General features: G+C 39.8%; 9 protein-coding genes across 9 annotated transcripts; 3 read left to right on the top strand and 6 right to left on the bottom strand. All coding sequences in view use genetic code 12, as the record gives it.

Moving 5' to 3' along the window:
* Positions 1–1,901: 1,901 nt before the first annotated feature.
* On the bottom strand, positions 1,902–3,374 carry DEHA2A09504g (DEHA2A09504p; the record flags this gene model as incomplete). Its single annotated transcript, XM_002769972.1, has 1 exon — positions 1,902–3,374. The coding sequence occupies one exon, from the start codon at positions 3,372–3,374 to the stop codon at positions 1,902–1,904; it is 1,473 nt and encodes a 490-aa protein (XP_002770018.1).
* Positions 3,375–4,802: 1,428 nt separating this feature from the next.
* DEHA2A09482g (DEHA2A09482p) lies at positions 4,803–5,351 on the bottom strand (the record flags this gene model as incomplete). Its single annotated transcript, XM_456742.1, has 1 exon — positions 4,803–5,351. The coding sequence occupies one exon, from the start codon at positions 5,349–5,351 to the stop codon at positions 4,803–4,805; it is 549 nt and encodes a 182-aa protein (XP_456742.1).
* A 691-nt stretch (positions 5,352–6,042) lies between these two features.
* On the top strand, positions 6,043–6,801 carry DEHA2A09460g (40S ribosomal protein S2; the record flags this gene model as incomplete). Its single annotated transcript, XM_456741.1, has 1 exon — positions 6,043–6,801. The coding sequence occupies one exon, from the start codon at positions 6,043–6,045 to the stop codon at positions 6,799–6,801; it is 759 nt and encodes a 252-aa protein (XP_456741.1).
* A 412-nt stretch (positions 6,802–7,213) lies between these two features.
* On the bottom strand, positions 7,214–8,659 carry DEHA2A09438g (DEHA2A09438p; the record flags this gene model as incomplete). Its single annotated transcript, XM_456740.1, has 1 exon — positions 7,214–8,659. One exon carries the CDS (start codon positions 8,657–8,659, stop codon positions 7,214–7,216), a length of 1,446 nt encoding a protein of 481 aa, XP_456740.2.
* Positions 8,660–9,012: 353 nt separating this feature from the next.
* Positions 9,013–12,111, bottom strand: DEHA2A09416g (DEHA2A09416p; the record flags this gene model as incomplete). Its single annotated transcript, XM_002769971.1, has 1 exon — positions 9,013–12,111. The coding sequence occupies one exon, from the start codon at positions 12,109–12,111 to the stop codon at positions 9,013–9,015; it is 3,099 nt and encodes a 1,032-aa protein (XP_002770017.1).
* Positions 12,112–12,418: 307 nt separating this feature from the next.
* Positions 12,419–14,086, bottom strand: DEHA2A09394g (DEHA2A09394p; the record flags this gene model as incomplete). The annotated part of the gene is made up of 1 exon (XM_456738.1): positions 12,419–14,086. One exon carries the CDS (start codon positions 14,084–14,086, stop codon positions 12,419–12,421), a length of 1,668 nt encoding a protein of 555 aa, XP_456738.2.
* Positions 14,087–15,235: 1,149 nt separating this feature from the next.
* On the top strand, positions 15,236–17,527 carry DEHA2A09372g (DEHA2A09372p; the record flags this gene model as incomplete). Its single annotated transcript, XM_456737.1, has 1 exon — positions 15,236–17,527. The coding sequence occupies one exon, from the start codon at positions 15,236–15,238 to the stop codon at positions 17,525–17,527; it is 2,292 nt and encodes a 763-aa protein (XP_456737.1).
* Positions 17,528–17,981: 454 nt separating this feature from the next.
* DEHA2A09350g (DEHA2A09350p) lies at positions 17,982–18,587 on the top strand (the record flags this gene model as incomplete). The annotated part of the gene is made up of 2 exons (XM_456736.1): positions 17,982–17,996; positions 18,075–18,587. 2 exons carry the CDS (start codon positions 17,982–17,984, stop codon positions 18,585–18,587), a joined length of 528 nt encoding a protein of 175 aa, XP_456736.1.
* A 159-nt stretch (positions 18,588–18,746) lies between these two features.
* On the bottom strand, positions 18,747–19,505 carry DEHA2A09328g (DEHA2A09328p; the record flags this gene model as incomplete). The annotated part of the gene is made up of 1 exon (XM_456735.2): positions 18,747–19,505. The coding sequence occupies one exon, from the start codon at positions 19,503–19,505 to the stop codon at positions 18,747–18,749; it is 759 nt and encodes a 252-aa protein (XP_456735.2).
* Between the last annotated feature and the right edge of the window lie 404 nt (positions 19,506–19,909).

Here is a 19,909-nt window from a genome sequence, read left to right as displayed (position 1 = left end):
ATGTCACTGTTGCGAGATGTGTTCTTCCTCGTATATGATGTACTTTCGTCGCTTTCTGTAAAACCTTCTCTAGTTTAATGTGACTAATTCTGTGGAGCAATTGATATAGCCCAATCTCGTGAAATTTTTTATAACGTGGACCGTGCCAAAAAAATATTTCACTAATGCCACAAGTTTTAATAGGTTGAAATTTTATCAAATGTAGAAGTAAAAGAAGCTTGTATTGATATAAAAACAGTATTAGTGAAGGATTTGCAGAATGTCTAATATTAGAATGTATAAACTTGTCAGACAATCCTTCGAATAGTATATACGTTTTCAGGCAAAATGTAGCTATGTTAATTAAGCGCGTACAGCCTTAGACGCGTCCTTCGATCGTCGTATGTTTACGTAATTGAAAGGGATAAATCTAAGATCGCACTTGTACACCTTATATGTTTATGAGTGTCTTAGAGAATTCTTAATACTAATAAGGGGAGATGGTTTTACCAGTTAGAAAGTGTAAGTTGCAATTATCTTGAGATGAGCATTATGAAATTTCTGAGGGTGAAAGAGGTTTCATTCCGAATAAGATGGGATTTTATTTTGGCTGCAACTTCAGGATTTGATAGTTTTATGACGCCAGTAGTCACTGGAAAAGGTACCCAGCGTTCGACATGATGATGAACAGCACTATGGACTGGGTATGAAAGTGTTAACTTTCAAGATTAATTGCCAGGCGCATCTACCATTGAGACACGTCTAACAGGATGGGGTGCACACGACCCTCTTAAAGTCATTTAAATCACTAAAAACATTAAACGAGTGTATGTAGCGTATTAGCTTGCACAAAGTTTTTGCAGTACATGGACATACCCGCGTTATTCAGACTCGCAACTGTGAAAAATATCCTATTCACGATCATATATATAGCGGTCGCAAAGTAGTCATCTTATAGGTCTTCTCAACCAGAGTCGCACATATGATGTCATCAGACAACACCGACTAGCGAAATGGCCTGCTTATGTCATCTGTCATCAGAGCTAAATCCGGTTATTGCCGACAATAACATCGAACAATAGATGGAAGCTTCTACCGATATAATATTTATGAGCCTTAGAACCGCCTCTTTGACGCACAGAAACACCATTGCGTGCATGCGCATTAAGCATAATATCTCATAAACGTGATGGCGCAATATTGATCTTTCCACGCTGGTCAAAGTTTACCATTCATCTGTAATGACTATAGCTATGATCACACTAACTAAATGCTCGTAGGGCCCAAGGTCATCAATGAAGAACTAAAGTTGATGGGTGTCTTGAAAATATTGAAGATGCGGCACATCCTTCATGCGTAAAAAAACCATCGTTAACAGTATTTCCCCACTTTATCACATGGGATTTGTCAGAAAATCTACAATATTCGTACTTGATAGTTTAAGGCTAGTAAGCATTCTCGGCACTGAGATTCAGAACACCACACATTACGAAAAGTAACGCATATTGATAGCAACATCGAAATTTCTTTATCTATTATCCATTCATCCATCTGTAGTCTATCGCCGTGCTACAAGCGGGCACCAGCAAAGTATGGGCGATCACTGTACAGTTTGCCGCTTAGAAATAGAAAGTGGGCATCTGCACCTCCCTACATGTTGCTTACAACAAAACAATTATTGCACCTGCTTAAGCGACCCTAACAAATCCGCACTATACATGACAAGAATATGTACAGCCAATAAGGCGTATGCGCGTGGCCCTCTAAATCAATTGCTCGAAACTTGATTTCATTAGGGAATGGTGCCGACGACAAATTACGATAATCCGACAGGATAGAGAACAAAAAGTATGAAGCAAAAACAAGTAGTATAATTTACATGTATTAATTCTATTACCCTAAAGTAACATATGCAAGAAGGTTTAAGAGAAATCTATAGAAGAATCAGAACCAGGTATTTCGGTGTAGTAGGTTTGTAATGCTCTTTTCAAAGCAGGGATCAATTTATCCCATCTGAGGATCCTCACTTCCTTGTCGAAACCCCTAGGTTTCCTGATTTCATATGCCATTATTCTTTTAGCCAATTCGAATCTATAATCTTGATTCGTGAGATGGGTGTCTTTACCGAGGTAGTTCGGCGATCTGGAAGTATGTGTTGAAGGGATATCTTGCATCCGGGAAGAAATGGGTTTCCTGGACCAGAACGGAACCAAGTTAGATCTTATTCTGCCTCTTTCTTTCCTTCTATCAGCTGGGTCCATCGATTGGGTACCAATGAGTAATTCAACTATTTCGATCACTTCTACCGATGTGATATAGTACTGGTTATACTTACCGTCACGAACGCCGTTGATCGGAATAGTCAGATCATCGTCGCTGGCACTTTGAACGTCAGCCTCGGATAAAATCGTAGTGCATTCCAAACACGACACTTCGATGACGTCGGTATCTGGTGGTGCCGGTAAAGTTATAGGATTTTCGTTAGCTCCTCCTACGATAGAAAAATTGGCCAGCAATTTGTGCCCATTCTGGACCCGTTCGATACGTATAATCCTTCGGCGATCCTCCTTTTCAGATGCATTCCAAGGAGGATAGCATATCTCTTCGACTAAAGCGCCATTAATATGCAACTCTATTGGTAAGTATAGAGCGTTGGAGTCTACGAGGTACTTGGGAGGCCTAGTCGAACACCCTCCTGCTGATACGCCTCTGATGATCCTGTAGCGCTTCTTTGTGTCGGTTTTTTCGGTTTTAATCTTCAATCTAGCCTTTTGTTGTTGTATCTGCAATGGTGATTGACGATGCGATATAGGAGACGGGTATCCTAGAGTCATAGACCCTCCAGGGGCCATAGACCCTCCAGAGGCGGAATAGCCTTCTGCACCCAATTCTGATGCTGATGTATATGTATTTAATGCGTTAACAGAGTTCATCGAATTCAACGATGATGTCGAGTTGAACGGAAGTAACAGATTCTGAGTGTAGTGGTTCGGCATCGGTAAGGCGTCCATGTTATAGTTGTAGCCCGAAAGCTCGATCGTTGGATCCATGTAAGTCCCATTAACCTCATTTCCAATAGCCCCCGAGAGATCCATAGAGCCTTGTGTCATCCTATTGTCGCAACGGTATATGCTTCCACCGTATCCGCCGTTCGTTGGGTATGACAAATACGGTCCCAGTTGAGCCTGGGTGCTTGTTGCCACATCAGTCACCCAAGGGTTGCTGTTGTACGTATTACCACAGTTCAGATGCCCTGTCAACATCGTTCCGCTATTACTTCCTATTCCCATTACACTGTCTTCGAAAAAATCGGCCGGTTCCTCGTAACTGGTGCGGGTATCATCATATTGAGTGTATTCGGGTTCAACCATCTTCCCATAAATCATAAAATCCATCAATAAATCTCAATCGAAAATTTATATTTAGTGCAATTTTTACTTCGCAAGCGAGACTTCTCCAACTTATATAAAAGAGCTGCAAGAATATTTTTATACTTTGGTGACAATCAAGTACATCAACAATTATGTACCATATGATTCTATCGTATTTATGCCAAATGCGGAATCTCCTTAAGAATAAACTTTAACCTTTGAAAATTGTTAGTGTACGCATATAGAAGCCCGTATTATGCAGGTTAGAAAATGTTCGCTGTGACTATACGTATAGGTTGGTGTGCAGTGGGCTATACTATACCCGGGGAATGATTCCTTGTTGTGCGCTCCTCCACGTGAGAATAATGTAACATTACAGCCTATCACTGACACTATAGTCATGACATAAAATCGTCACAACAGAAAAGTCTTACATGTATATTCGCTTGGGCAATAGCAAGCCCTCAATACATATAAAATATGGCTACCGAAGAAATAAACAATAAAACGAATGACTGGGATGCCCGATCAGATATACGGACGAAGTAGCTAGTAGCTAGTGGGGGCAGTGAGCGGTGCCCGCCTGTGGCAAGGTTTTCATAGTAATTTAAGTTCGGTGCGTCATCGGAGATAACAGGGAAATATGAAAGAGGTGAATTTATAGAGGGACGGAATTAGGGAAGAAGCGACAACGACGAAAAAAGTACGATACGGTACAAGTTGAAGTAACTGTAATTGGTGGGGTGGCCATGACGAGAGGACACGGTTTTCTGTAGTCTGACAGTCATTTGTTATGAATAATGTTTGCTAACATCGACGAATGACAGGACGAAGTATGCAAACACATTGGTGATTGCTGACGTCTGCCGCGTAGCATCGCGCGACGAGAAACAAAGGTAGAATTCAAAATCTGCACTAATTAAATTGCCGTCTTGTTTGCACCACTCTGAAACCAGTCGTTCTCGCTAATCGACTGTTGAATGCCGATATTGACTCGGGTTTTCATGCATGTATTTGCATGGCAAATATAGTTGTGTAGTTGACCCGCGGCGGTCACTATGCTGCCATGAACCAGATATTTCAACTTATTCATCTGGCAGCGATGATAACCGTTCATGATTCTTAGTCGTGTCTCAATTTAGAGTATCCTGAGTCGTATCGGCGTCCGATCGGACATCCCGATATCTATTTAACTCCACTACTTGCAAGTTCCTTGTGTCTAAATTGTGTACCAGCTCAAGTATATCATGTCAGGCTCGCGTATCCGGTAGACCCCTTCATGTGTAGCTAAGTATGATCGTGCACAATAGTATATTAAGCTAATGCAATCTGTAGATATCTATCTCTGACATACTAATCAGCTTGTTCACATACTACAAAGAGGACCTAAATATTGATTTCTGATCTTATTTATTATAAAGCAGAGCAATTACATTTAGGCTAACTAAATACTTATTTCTTGCTCTTGTATTGTGGGTAATATTTTTGGAATAAATAACCATCGGCCACAATCAAACCAGTTATAATGGCCCCGTGAGTTGCTAAAACCACCCTGTTGTCACTGTGAATTCTATGTCTTTCTAAGTAGGTCATGTATCCTGCAACTAATCCACTGATACCAACCAATGCTTGGGTAATGACTACTGGATTCTTGAACTCTTCGGAAGCCTTGGCCACTAATTGAGTTGAGTTATCACCAAAGTTGGCAGTAAAGTCACGCACACTCTTGGTGACGTTGTCAATTCCTGTCTTGACACTAGCTATGAATTTGTTAAGGTATGCCTCACCATTCTCATTGGCTTCCTTGGAGAAGTCCTTGACCTTTTTGGCACCACGTTCAACTGCAGCATTAGTCTTCTTCTTGAATTCTTCGAATTCATCCTCGTCCAATGTTTCAACGTTACCGTTTGGGTTACTGGTATTCTTAACCTTTGGAGGTTCCGGGATCTTTTCGGCACCTATTGGTCCTGAGGAAGCAGCAGCATCAGCATATGTAGACATCTTATGTAGTATTTGTTAAATTAATTCGTATCCTTTGAAAACTATATAAAGAATCAAAGAAAAGCCCTTGTATTAATTTATATTACTGTGTGATACCAGGGGTCAACCGTGAATCTATTTTGCTGATGATGAATTTAATTTTATTGCTCTATTGCTGTCCCTGTATACAATGAACTACTCTGATATATGGTCATACAAACTGGATTTTTCGACCCCTTCACCGCTTATTTTCGATCAATTGACTTTCCATATCTGTCTACACCCATAGTTGTTGTACTTCGTTCCCAAATATCGTTTTTTATGACCATCTATATCTCTTGACACCTCTTTGCGAGTTCCGGGTCTGGCCTATCTACGGGAATTAGCAATAATTCTTATCGGCGAGAACAAGAAGAACCTGTGAGAGGTCCTGTGACATGGTCATTGGTTCGGTCGGTATGATCTAAGGGCATCGACCCTACGATTTAGAAGAATTCACGATGGACGAATTTTTGCGAAAAATCGGTTTTGTGGTGCAATATGTTTTGTGTAACATCTAATTACGTCCTCAAATTTTTCACGACTAATTTTTCACCGTACCATCCCACGAAGGTTCTCTTCTTTTGAATATTAATTCACATTTGTCGATCGAAAACCATAATCCCCGGCTTTCCACGTAACATTCCGACGAATAGAATAAACATAGTATAAAATGTCTACTGAAGCTGCAGCACCAAAGAGAAACTTCGCTCGTTCCAACAGAGGAGGTAAGCCAAGAAGAGGAGGTAGAAGAGATGAAGAAAAGGGATGGACTCCAGTCACCAAGTTAGGTAGATTAGTGAAGGCAGGTAAGATCACCTCCGTAGAAGAAATCTACTTACACTCTTTACCAGTCAAGGAATACCAAATCATTGACCAATTATTACCAGAATTAAAGGATGAAGTCATGAAGATCAGATCCGTCCAAAAGCAAACCAGAGCCGGTCAAAGAACCAGAATGAAGGCTGTTGTTGTTATTGGTGATTCTAACGGTCACGTTGGTTTAGGTATCAAGACCGCCAAGGAAGTCGCTTCTGCTATTAAGGCTGCCATCATCATTGCCAAGTTATCCATTATCCCAATCAGAAGAGGTTACTGGGGTACTAACTTAGGTGCTCCACACTCTTTACCAACCAAGGTTACCGGTAAGTGTGGTTCCGTTGCTGTCAGATTAATCCCAGCTCCAAGAGGTAAGGGTATTGTCGCTTCCCCAGCCGTCAAGAAATTGATGCAATTAGCTGGTGTTGAAGATGTCTATACTTCTTCTTCCGGTTCTACCAGAACCACTGAAAACACCTTAAAGGCTGCTTTCATTGCTATTGGTAACACTTACGCTTTCTTGACTCCAAACTTATGGACTGAAGCTCCATTAGCTCCATCCCCATTAGATGTCTACGCTGAAGAAGCTGCTGGTTCCAAGAGAAGATACTAAATTATTTAGTTCTTTGTATAGGTATTTGTAATAAAAATCTTCATAAAATAATAAATCTGTAATACCATTGGGTATTTGTATTCAATCGTGCCTGCAAATGAACATAAGTCTACGAGCTCGAATCGACAAATATTATCAATAATATAAAATATTTAATGCAAGTCTATGACTATATAATATACTTTCATTCAATCATTAGTGGTTTCTACAAGAGGGGCCGTATCAAAAACCAGTTGTGATACGGTAGTGAAGTGAGCTGAATCAATAGTTCACCTTTTTTCTTTATACTTTCTATCTTTTCTTTGATTTTTTTTTTTTTTGTTTTTTTTTTTTTATTGTTATAATATAATATACTAATACATAAGAAGTCAAGGACTTTAATAAAAATTAAGAGTAAAAAAGGGTCGCATCATTAGCTTTCTTGTCTAGCTTGTTCCATTACTTGATCCTCTGGAACCGCAAAAGATCTTTCATTCGTAGCATTCTCTGGAACTTTTGACCAGGTATTTGATGGATTAGGAAGATTTCTACCTTCTGGGTGTCTGAACATACATGTCTTGTTGGTACAATTAATACCAAATCTGCAATCTTCATCAATTGGATGAGAAAAGAAACAATCGATTCTAACACAGTTAGCTCCTTCACGACACACAACTGGTGTAGTAGCATGTCTTCTTGGGCACTTTAAATTGGTACAGGATGGACCGAATTTACATTGTTCCAAGGTCAATTCAGGTTGAGCCGGTTTAGGTTTTGGCTTCATTTCTACTTGTGGAGCCTGATAATTTGGAGATGGGTGGGCCTTTGTACAATTCACATCTTGGCATGTTTTTCCATCTGGACACCATTGTAAAACTAAAACCTTAGCTTCTTTGTTTGCCGGAGTTGGATGACCGAATGGACAAATATCTTTCGAACAAAGCATACCAAACTTACAAATACCAATCGTACCTGCGCTTTCAGTATTCTTCTTCTTTTCCATGTATTCTTGCTTTGATTTGGCCAATTTTGCCATTAATTCGTCATCTTCGACTGGATGTAAATAGTTACAGGTTCCTGGTGGATTAGAACAATTTGGAAATGCAAAACACAACTTGGTAGGATGCGAAAACTGACATTCTTTATTATTACAGTATGGGAAATCTCTACAACGCCCTTTTGCTGGTTTCTGGACGAATTGCTTTAAGTTTGTGACATTCGAATTACTCATTGCCAAAACCTTTTCAAAATTACCAGGATTCTGCATGGCAAATGATTTCTTAAGGCCGTTTCTATTATTGGTATTCTTATTGATACCACCACGATTATTGAACTTGTTATTGGTGTGTTGATTGCGGTTCTGAAGTCCCTTTGGACCTGTAGGTAAATTCATTAGCATATCGTGTTGTTGTGGCTGAACCTGTGCATCCTCCATAGAGTGTTCAAGCTGATCAACTTCCAGTGATTGTTGTACCGGTTGTTCTGTTGGTTGTTGAATTAGCTGCTGTGCTGGTTGTGGTACTTGCTGTGGTACTTGTTGTGGTACTTGTTGTGGGATTTGTTGTTGTTCAATGGGTTGTTGCGATGGCGGTTGTGCCTGTTCTGACGCTGGCTGCTGTTGCACACCTTGTCCCTGGGTCATCAATCTCTGAATTTCCGCAAAAATAGTATTGACGAATGCCTCATCTATAGGGATATCTACAAGCTCTCTGACTTCCGATGATATTTCACTAGCGGTCTTGTTGCTTCCAATTAGGACTAGTATGAATTCTGATACATCTTCAGCATCGTCAGCAATATTAAACTTATTTGATAATTCAACGACTAATGAAGCCTTCAACTGTTGACCTATTGGTCCTTCTGGATCGAATCCTGACATGTTTATCGATGATGGCGATTGTTATTAATGTAAAGAAGAAGTATCTATTAAATACCAATAAAAGAAAAAAAACTTGGTTTGAACTCGCCATCATGTCAAATTCACGTGACTAATACAAAAAAATGTACACCCACTGTAGCTTCCTTTATTGTACTGAAAAAGGACATCACATTCATGGAAGTCTTGTAGTCCGAAGGTTGTGTATTCAGAATACGTTATGATTGCAATGAATGTATAATTTATATTGAAGTCATTATTCAAATTGGGGTTTTATTTGTAGTTTTCACGAAATTTCGCAACAATTCCATAGTTTACGGAATATAACTGTTAATATAAAATGCAAATTAAAGTATCTATACAAATTGAAACATGTCTTCTGACAACTCGCCAAGAAGCTCTTTTATGATCTCAACAATTTTATGCAACTCTTCAGAGATAGAGGAAGTGACTAGGGTATAGGAGTATAGTAAGAAATAGTCTTCATTTTTTAGTGCTAATTCAGACTCAGTGGCATTATATGATCGTATTTCGCTTAATTTGTATAACATTCTATCTCTTGCATGTTCCATAGACGCGGGTTTGACTGGTAATGGAAAATTTAGCTTCATGGCACTGGCAACCATGTAGAAAATTAAGAAAATTCTATCTTCTAATTCACTTCGTTCTGCAGCAATATATTTCAAAACATATTGCTCATTCTCACTCAATTTGGGATCAACCCTAACCATATGATTCATATTCTGAAATGCGTCTATAATTGTGGACGTAGATTTCAACAACTTTTCGTATGTGACCCGAGGGAAACTACCTTTCAAGCGAAATTCAATAGGGGCTTGCTTCAAGAGGGTTTCACACTCTGTTAATAAATCATTGATTCCCTTCTGGTCCTTCAATCCAATAAGACAGGAACCTTTTGCAGACAGATCATAAACATAATCTAACGGGTCGCTATCCCATATAACACCCATTCTTAGCCATAAAATGGCCAATCCATTCTTCAACCTTCCTCTTGCACTGTTGGGCAAGAAGCACGATGCCATAGTAAGCGCCCATAGTATACCAACAGAAACAGCCACATATCTGTGAAATGCAATTTCACCAATAATAGGTTCATCTCCACCTTCATTTCCATCCTCCGCGTCTTTTTGGGTCATACTATAGGAGTATAAAGCAGTCAAATTGTAAGTCAATAGGATGAATCTCCCAAATGCATTATTTTTCTTCCAATAAATAATAATGTAAAAGCATGGAATTGACAAGAGAAAGCCAGTTATCGATAACGCATAAACATTACCATCAGTCAATATCCAAATAATATAAGCAGCAATTGCACCTAGAAACGTACCAATGAACCTCCACTTGACGGTCATCGTGGTTCCTCCTAATGATTTATTCATCATAATACAATAAATTGTCAAAGCCCATTCGCCTCTCCAAAGATTGAAAGTATGCTTTGTAAGTGGGTGATACGCAAATATGGAAAGAAAAAAAGCACCTAGCCCAACTCTGATACCAAACTGAACATCAATTCTACGGAATACTTTCAACGCCTTCCACAAGCTGAAAGACCATCTTTCGATGGCTCTAGGGCTTCTAGATACGTGACTGATATTACCTGACCCAAGGTGGTTTTGGAAATTGATTAGCGCTTCATTTAGAGAATGTTCAAGATTTGCATTTTCGTTAATTACCAGGGCATTAATCTCGGGATGGTGCCTCCAAAATTTTAACCAATGCCAGGTTCTTGAGGACTTTCTTGATTTTTCGTAATCTTCTGCTAGTTGTAAGAATTCTATCAAATCTTCTGCAAATAATTTTAGCAACGATGAGAAGTTTCCACAGCATGCTGTTACTTCTTCCTGGTCTGCTTTAGAAAAAAAGTCCGATGGAGGCTTAAAGATTTCTTGTGCATATATTTTTTCGAATGATTTCGTCTGTTTATCGTGAAATAATTCCAAAGCAGACTTCAATGAATTCTGATAATTCGTAGTGTTAACAAATGTGTTTGGTGATGATTTATTTTCAAAAGGTATTTCGCTTAATACACCTTTTAAAGTAAAGATAAATGATTTCATAGATGGAGCCAAGTAGTAAACAAATAAGTCGAACAACTGAGTCGAATTAATTGCTGTGTAGTCTATATTAGACGAGTCACCACTAACACCTTGTGTATTGATATGGGTTAAATATTCTGTTGATCTCGATAATCTCATATATTCATTATCATAGCTTTTTAAACTAGATGTTGATGAATGGCTTTCATTATTTTGTTCAAGGTTTTCTTCATGCAATAACTTCCACAGCATTTCCGTAGAACTTCTTAATGCTTGTAAATTTCTCGTTAGAGAGATAGTGACATTAACTATTTCAGCGAATATGGCCAATTCCTGCTCCCTTCCTTTGAATTTTAGTTCAAATTTAGATTCTTCAAAGCTTGAGTTTAATTGTGCTATATTTATCTTCAAAGCATTAAAATATTCTGCATCTTGATTTGTAAATTTATCACCATTTAATATTCGATTAGGAATAATTGATAAAAGCGAAGACATGATATTATAAGAATCATTGAGGTTATTGCGTAGTTTATCTACAGCACTAACGGGCCAAAGTAAGTAACACATAGCCACTGTAATAACACAACCAGTTACGACTACATGTGCTGTTGAACGAAGTCTTTCAATCGGAATATCTGCCGCATTTAAACTGCCCTCTTTAACAATACAAGCCACCACCGAAATAGATGCCAAAGAGCATGCTGTATTAAAAGTTTGCTTGTTTACCTTTTGTTTCATGAATGCAATTACCCCTAATGAAATCGAACTAACAATTAAATCAACTGAATATGATATTTCATCTTCACCACTTTTAAAGAAAGATCCAGCTATGGATCTACATGCAAAGGATACACTGAAACTGAATAGCAATGATATCACAACAAATATCAACGTTTGAAACATTGACCCTTTCGACCTCGATGGATGAAAATATACAGCAACAGTTGCAACAAGATGTTTTGAATCAGTTTGTCCCAAGAATTCATTGAATGGAGTGTAGTACACCCCCATGGATGCAATTAAGTAAGCAACAGAACACTTCAATACACTTCTGAAGATATCATTATGATAAACTTGACGCAAGTATTTCCAATTTAAATATATACTAATCAGCCTTTGGCTTGTATTGCTATTAGATTGAGGCAATAAAGAATCACGTTCAGTAAGGTTATCCTCATCAAAGCTCTCATAGCTTGAATTTGTCAATGAAATAGTTCTATGTACCCTCTCCCCGGTATTGGCCAAAATGACAGAACTCTGTCTATTAAATTTTTTAGGTCTTTCCGGTGGAGATGAAAGTAGATTCTTTATATCATCCGTTGTATTGGTATGGCGTAGCAGTCTATTGCTCAGTGGTGCCTTATTATTCACACTTTGGATATTGTCATCGGTTTCCATTGGATTTCATGCGGTTATAATTCTTTAATAGATGTTGAAAATATTATTTGGTTCTGATAACAACTTATTTCAGTTACCATAAATGTATCACAAAACGTATCATACCTACAACCTTTAGATAAAAAAATCGAAAATATAAAATTAATCTATAAAACAAACATAATTCATTATTTAAAAAAATACAGTTACTAAGACTGTACTAACATCATTAAGGATTAGTAAATATCATTACTCATTAAAAATACAAAACAAAAATCATTAAAACTTTTAGCGGAAAAAAATCGAATAGCGAAGAATTTATCTTCATCTAATCGTGGCCAATAATTTCTTTAAACAAGTCTTCGCAAGGAACAGTAGCTCCCAATCTAGCACATAATAAGAAGACACCACTCAATTTTCTGTGTAATGAGTAGGTTTCTTCAGGAGGTGGGGTTAATCTTTCACTTAACATGATTCCGACATTTCCTCTAACTCTGTCGGTAATAGTCTGGTCCTTGAAATTGAATGGCTTACCCTTGTTATCAACTGGCGAGAAAGCTTCACCTAAAACCAAGATTGAGTCGACGTGAGCTTCAGTCATTGCAGGGGATTCTAATCCCGTCAAATAGCCCAATTTCTTGGAGTAGTGAGCAATTTGATCACGGTCCTTTTTAATGGCAGCTTTCAAAATCAAAATGTAGTTTTCGATGAATTCGTCGCCAAATTCACGAGCAGCACCAAAGTCCAATAATTCAATCTTACCGGTGGATTCGTTATACAAGAAGTTAGCCCAGTTTGGATCGGTTTGCATGAATTTGAAGTGCTTGATTTCTAATAAACACAATCTCATAATATTCGTGGCAATCCAATCCCTGGTGTTTTGATCCCAGTTACCCTTGGTAATTTCAAGACCTCTCATTCTTTCCATAGTCAAAACATGTTCACCGCACAAGTTATGGAAGACTCTTGGAACTTCAAATACTGGGTCGTCTTTAATCATATCACGAAATCTAATCAAGTTTTGGGCTTCTCTAATATAGTCACATTCCCACTTCAATTCAACTCTGGCATTAGCAATGGTCTTATCCAAGAACAAACCAGCTGGTAAAATCGCAGATGCTGTCAATAAGGTTAACAAGTTATTCAAATCCGAATCGATACTATCCACAACCCCTGGGTATTGTACTTTAACAACAACAGGAGTCAAATCTTCGGTGACAGCATTGTGGACCTGGCCAATTGAAGCTGCAGCAACTGGAACATCCTCAAAAGATGTGAATAAACGTTCTCTCCAGTTATTACCTAAGTCGTTCACCATGACTCTTTCTAATTGTCCTGGTGGCATGTAATGGGCCGAGTTTTGTACCCTGAGCAATATCTGCTGGATCTCTGCTGGCAAGATAGACAGGTCTTGAAACGACATCATTTGTCCTATCTTCAAAGCCGCCCCTCTCATTTTAGAGAACTTTTTCGCCATTCTCTCGATATTCTGTGGAGACAAAATAAGCGACTTCATTGATATGCTTGTTTTGTTACCTGATGCATAATGCTTGATACCTTGAGTAGCAGCTCCCAAACCCATACCGGCGGCCAAACTCCCGTAATGGAAGATTCTAGCCAATCTTGTGCTTGGAACCTCACTCAGTGACATCTGGAACTCCTCGGGCTTCTTAACACCTATAATCTCCTTTCTTTGGGTTTCATTAGGCATGTTTTGCTCCGGAGTCAATGATGGGTGTGAAAACGAATTTGTCGAGTACATTCTTCTTTGGTTGACGGCTCCCCCCATTCTGATTCCATGTCTCGCAGCTTCAGCCGTAGCCATTGCATCGCTCCACATGCTTGAACCACTGCACTTCTTCAATTGCTTATTCAAAAATGAATATTCGTAAACCCTCGTGGCATCTCTCTCCACCACAGAGACACTATCCCATGCTATCTTCTTCATTGTGTTGGCCATAGCCGTGAGTTCATAAATATTTTTGCTAACGGACATTATAACGAATGAAAAATTTCCTTCGAAAAAAATATCTCAATGTCTAATCGATGTGTATGCTAATAATGACAGGCGTCAACAATGTTGATGGTAATTCGTATTTCGTATTAACCGGACGTTGCTAATATGAGAAGATATTAACAACCTCTGGAATCTAAGGTTTGTTATAAAATAAATCCAAGAAGAACACTTCCTTAAAAATTATCCGTCGTGCCAACCTCTTTTCTTTTAAAGCTGCTTCTCCAATTCGCAGTTAAAAAAAATAGTAAGCCCGCCTCTATCAAATTTTACTTCCTGTGCGTGGGGTTGCGGTGCTGGAACTTTTTCAACACCAAGAGCTCTGATCTATTGATGCACGAATCGTGGTGAGCAATCGTTTGTGATATGCTTAGAAAAGTTGCTGAACAATATTTCGCCTATGTAGCCTATTACCTCGGTGAGCATCCATTCCACCGATAAATGTTCTATCATAGTTTGAATATGATATTCGGCTAGAAGTCTACCAGCAGGTGTATTGCACGCACCGCTCGCGACACGCCGAAACTAGGGTTTCCGTTATACCTTTGGTCCGACGCGACGTTCTGGCAGATGCAACCGGTGGGAGAGAACTGCTTGGTGGGTGGGTTTTGTGGTGGGTGGCTTGTGGCGCGTAGGATTTTTGGCGGTTAGACCGGCGGTTAGACCGGCGGCGTAACTGACGGTGTAACTGACGGTGTAACTGACGGTCGAGGGGAACCGGTCAGGTGGAGAATCACGTGTGATAATTATGCAGAGGGCCACAGTTCGCTGATTGCTGGTGTCTGCAGACAGAGGAACCAAGAAGCCTATGTCCCAAAACGGACGGGCGATTCAGCACCAGCGTGGGAGCACCCACTGGAAAACCCACTGGGCACCCAGTGGGTTGCTTATCTTTTTTCTGATGAGTGGTGTGTGTGCGGCAGGTGTTTAGCATTTTGATCTTACACCCTTTTTTATTTTAGAGACGAACTGATGCAAGGATGCAGATCAGAGAACGTCCTCGACGGGTAACGTGCGTGTCCACATGATTTGACCCATACACCCAAATTAAATTTTGAAATTCATAGCTCATCTCAACTGATAAAGTCAATACTGAATAAAAAAAAAGGAATACGACTACAGACACACAATATGGGTGAGGATAGATCATATAAGAAGCAGAAAGTAGAAGACTCGAAGGCGGAGGAAGTGGCCGAGGCTGCAGAGGAATCGTTGAGATTGCATCCACATCCTAGGGAACGCACACCTTTAGTGCACCACGATGATGGTGAATTTTCCAATCTTACGAGACATACAACAACATCGTTACAGGCCTCAAAATTGGAGGATGGGCCAAAGAACCCATTCAGCGGGAAGCAGCTTAGCTCCAAATACTTTGATATCTTGAAAGTGAGAAGGGATTTGCCGGTGCATGCGCAGAGAGAGGAATTTTTGAAAATGTTTCAAAGCACACAGATAATGGTGTTTGTAGGTGAAACTGGTTCTGGTAAGACGACTCAGATTCCTCAGTTTGTACTCTACGATGATATGCCTCATTTGATGGGCACACAAGTGGCATGTACGCAGCCTAGAAGGGTTGCAGCCATGTCTGTGGCCAAGAGAGTTGCCGATGAGATGGATGTTGAATTGGGAGAAGAAGTGGGTTACAGTATTCGTTTCGAGAACAAGACAAGTAACAAGACCATATTGAAGTATATGACTGATGGTATGTTGTTAAGAGAGGCCATGGATGACCATGATTTGACCAAGTACTCATGTATAATATTGGATGAAGCGCACGAAAGAACTTTGGCCACCGATATTTTAATGGGTTTGTTGAAGCAGGTGAGTGTGAGAAGACCAGACTTGAAAATTATCATTATGTCTGCTACTTTGGATGCAGAAAAATTCCAAAACTATTTCCACAACTCTCCGTTATTAGCGGTCCCAGGTAGAACATTTCCTGTTGAGATCTATTATACCCCTGAGTTCCAAAGGGATTATATGGATGCTGCCATCAGAACAGTGTTACAAATCCACGCTACCGAGGATGAAGGTGACATCTTGTTGTTCCTTACTGGTGAAGAAGAAATTGAAGATGCCTGCAGAAAGATTTCCTTAGAGACGGACGAATTAATTAGAGACCAAGGCTGTGGTCCTTGTGCTGTTTACCCATTATATGGTTCATTACCACCTCACCAACAGCAAAAGATTTTCGACCCTGCTCCTGAACCTTTTAGACCTGGCGGAAGACCAGGGAGAAAGATTATTATTTCTACTAACATTGCCGAAACTTCGTTGACCATTGACGGAATTGTCTATGTGGTTGACCCTGGTTTTTCCAAGCAAAAGGTTTACAATCCAAGAATCAGAGTTGAATCGTTATTGGTGTCGCCAATTTCAAAAGCATCTGCGCAACAAAGAGCTGGTAGAGCTGGTAGAACTAGACCTGGTAAATGTTTCAGATTATACACAGAAGAGGCGTTCCAGAAGGAATTGATCGAACAATCGCACCCGGAAATCTTGAGAAGTAGTTTGGCATCCACTGTATTGGAATTAAAGAAATTAGGAATCGACGATTTGGTTCATTTCGATTTTATGGATCCTCCAGCACCTGAAACCATGATGAGAGCTTTAGAAGAATTGAATTACTTACAATGTCTTTCAGATGAAGGTGATTTAACCGCATTGGGAAGAATGGCCTCACAATTCCCATTAGATCCAATGCTTGCAGTCATGTTGATCGGATCACCTGCCTTCAAATGTTCCAACGAAATCTTGAGTATTGTTGCATTATTGTCTGTGCCAAACATCTTTGTACGTCCTGCATCAGCCAGAAAAAGAGCAGACGAATGTAAGTTAGCGTTCGCTCATCCTGATGGTGACCATTTGACCCTTTTGAACGTTTATGAAGCGTTCAACTCAGACGAAGCTCACAATTTGGGCTTGCATCAATGGTGCCGTGATAACTTCTTATCGTACAGATCTTTGTTGTCTGCCAGAAGTGTCAGATCTCAATTGCAAAGAATTATGGAAAGATATGATTTGGAGCTTGTTTCCACCGACTTCGAAGATAAAAGCTACTGGACCAACGTCCGTAAGGCCCTCGCAGCCGGGTTTTTCATGCAAGTTGCAAAAAAGAAGTCGGGAAATAAGGGTTACTTGACCATCAAGGACAACCAGGATGCATTAATCCACCCTACCACCGTGTTGGCTTCCGAAAGTGAATGGGTCATCTACAACGAATTCGTCTTGACGTCCAAAAACTACATCAGAACTGTCACTTCGGTGAAACCAGACTGGCTTGTTGAATTGGCCCCTAATTACTACAACTTGGAGCACTTCTCAAAGGGTGACGTCAAATTATCGCTCGAAAGAGTTATAGACAGAGTACAAACCATGAAAAAATTAGAGAAGAAAAAATCAAAGAAGTCTAAAAAATGATTGTAACCATAACAGTGTATATTCTATAGATTAATAAATCCGTTTCAGTAAAACTCGTATTTAAACTTTCACTATTCTTATAGTATCTATACAGAAACATACACGATATCACATCGTCCATACAATGTGCTACGGCGCATTATCACCTCAGCTGCACCATGGATATACTCGTTTAAGCTAATCGACCAGTTTAGCGAGTTACTCGATTAGTTTAGGTAAGCGCGTTCATGAAAAATAAAAGGTAACAGTACGCCTAAATTCAACCATTTATTCTAAATTATAGCTCTATTTCAGGTAGAAAGTATAGATTCAAGACATTCTAAAGGATAACGTTAAGACATAGTTGTATTGAGTAGCTGGGAATTTGAAAGAGTGATTAAAACGACATTATATCTAATTCACACGTCTATTGCATTTTGGACATAATATAAAATATAAACAAATATACTTGAAGATGGGATTATTAGTGGTATGTAATTGGATAATAATGGACACGCCCATCGAAGAATGCATGGTCCATGAGAAGATAAATACTAACAAAGAGTAGTCAAAGCTTTTCAAGAACCGTGAAATGAGAATATTGATGCTTGGTCTTGACAATGCTGGGAAAACCACGATATTGTATAAGTTGAAGTTGGGAAAAGCATCGACAACGGTTCCCACGGTCGGGTTCAACGTTGAGACCGTGAAGCATAAGAATGTCTCATTTGCAGTTTGGGATTGTGGTGGACAAGAGAGAATCAGACCATTATGGAGGCATTATTTCACCGGGACGAATGCATTGATATACGTGGTGGACTCATCCGATCACACCAGACTCGAGGAGTCAAAGACAGAATTGTTGCGAGTTATCAGCGATAAAGAGTTATCCGGGTGTTTACTTATAGTTTTGGCAAATAAGCAGGACGTTCCTGGGGCCATCAAGCCCAAAGAATTAATCGACAGGTTTGATTTACATAACTTACCAGGACAGCATACGTGGTCAGTGATACCTACTGTTGCCATAGATGGTACTGGTTTGATCGAAACATTAAACTGGATCTCCAAGCACGACACCTGAACCGGCACAAACATTTCAATTCTTACAATATGCGTAATAGACTGTATAGTTTGTATATTAAATTGTTTTATAACCATGTAATAATATAATTTGTTGCTTCACGCAGCATATACCTACAAATTTACAGTAGCCCCAAGCTCATTCTCTGCATACACGTTATTACTTTGACCAGCACTTGACTTCCCCAGATTCCTCTCCAAAGTACGTTTTGTAGGCCATTTGCACAAACAACCCGGTTTCCACCACCCCGACCAATTGTTTGATGTCGGTGTGCAATTTGGCAGGATCTTCTATCTCGCCGAAATCAGCATCAATCAAAAAGTTATTGTTATCGGTCACTACTGGCCCTGCCTTGGCTGAACCCCCCTGTCTCAATTCAACTTTCTTCGCACCCATGGCTTCCAAGTCCTTGGACACCTTCGCATACGCACATGGCACAATCTCAATAGGTACTCCCTTTCTCCACTGTATACCCAACTTCGAGGGTGATCTCTTACGGAAATCGGCCACAATCACAAACTTACTAGCAGCAGCAGCCACCAACTTCTCCTGGAAAAGACATGCACCTCCCCCCTTGATCAAATTCAACTCCGTGTCCACCTCATCCGCACCATCGAACGCAATGTCCACCTCAGGGTACTGTTCAATCGTTCCCAATCTCAATCCGGCGTCAATGATCAATTGCTTCGATTGGAACCCCGTAGGAACGCACACAAACGACTCCTTGTTCTTCAATTGACTTATTCTTTCAGCAACATAAATCACCGTCGACCCTGAGCCCACACCAACCACCTTGGCTCCTTCCGGGAAATTCTCATCCACCGCCTGGTATGCGGCACTTTTCTTAGCTTTTTCTACCAATGATGCTCCACTAGACATGTTTCGAATGTATCTGGCGCTTATGATCCTTTTTAGCATATATACGGCTCCTTCTGGCTCGTAAATACTGGCCAGTATATTATGGCTGAACACTAGCTACGACTGGCGGGATGAGAATCATGGAAATTCATATTCCTGCAGATAATCTCTCAGTAATAATTTGGTGCATTGATCTAATGAGTGGTAGGATGTAACCCCGGAATTATGGCTTGGTTCAGCTAACCCCCGCCATACTGCAGACAACCTCGAATCAAATAGCAGTCACAACCTTCACATGATATACTGTCCGTTTTGGTGCTCATCGCGCCAAATTTGACCATTCGACACGATAATATTGTTTTGTGTAATTTTTCACCAAGCGGTGCGAAATTTGGAAAATTTTCTCAATACACTGTGAGTAGGCTCGATTGGGTTACACCAACTGTCTGGAGCAAATTGTATAG

Source organism: Debaryomyces hansenii (genome assembly GCF_000006445.2).
Source record: "Debaryomyces hansenii CBS767 chromosome A complete sequence".
Classification (NCBI taxonomy): Eukaryota; Fungi; Ascomycota; class Pichiomycetes; order Serinales; family Debaryomycetaceae; genus Debaryomyces; species Debaryomyces hansenii.
This window is presented reverse-complemented; position numbering and strand designations above follow the sequence as displayed.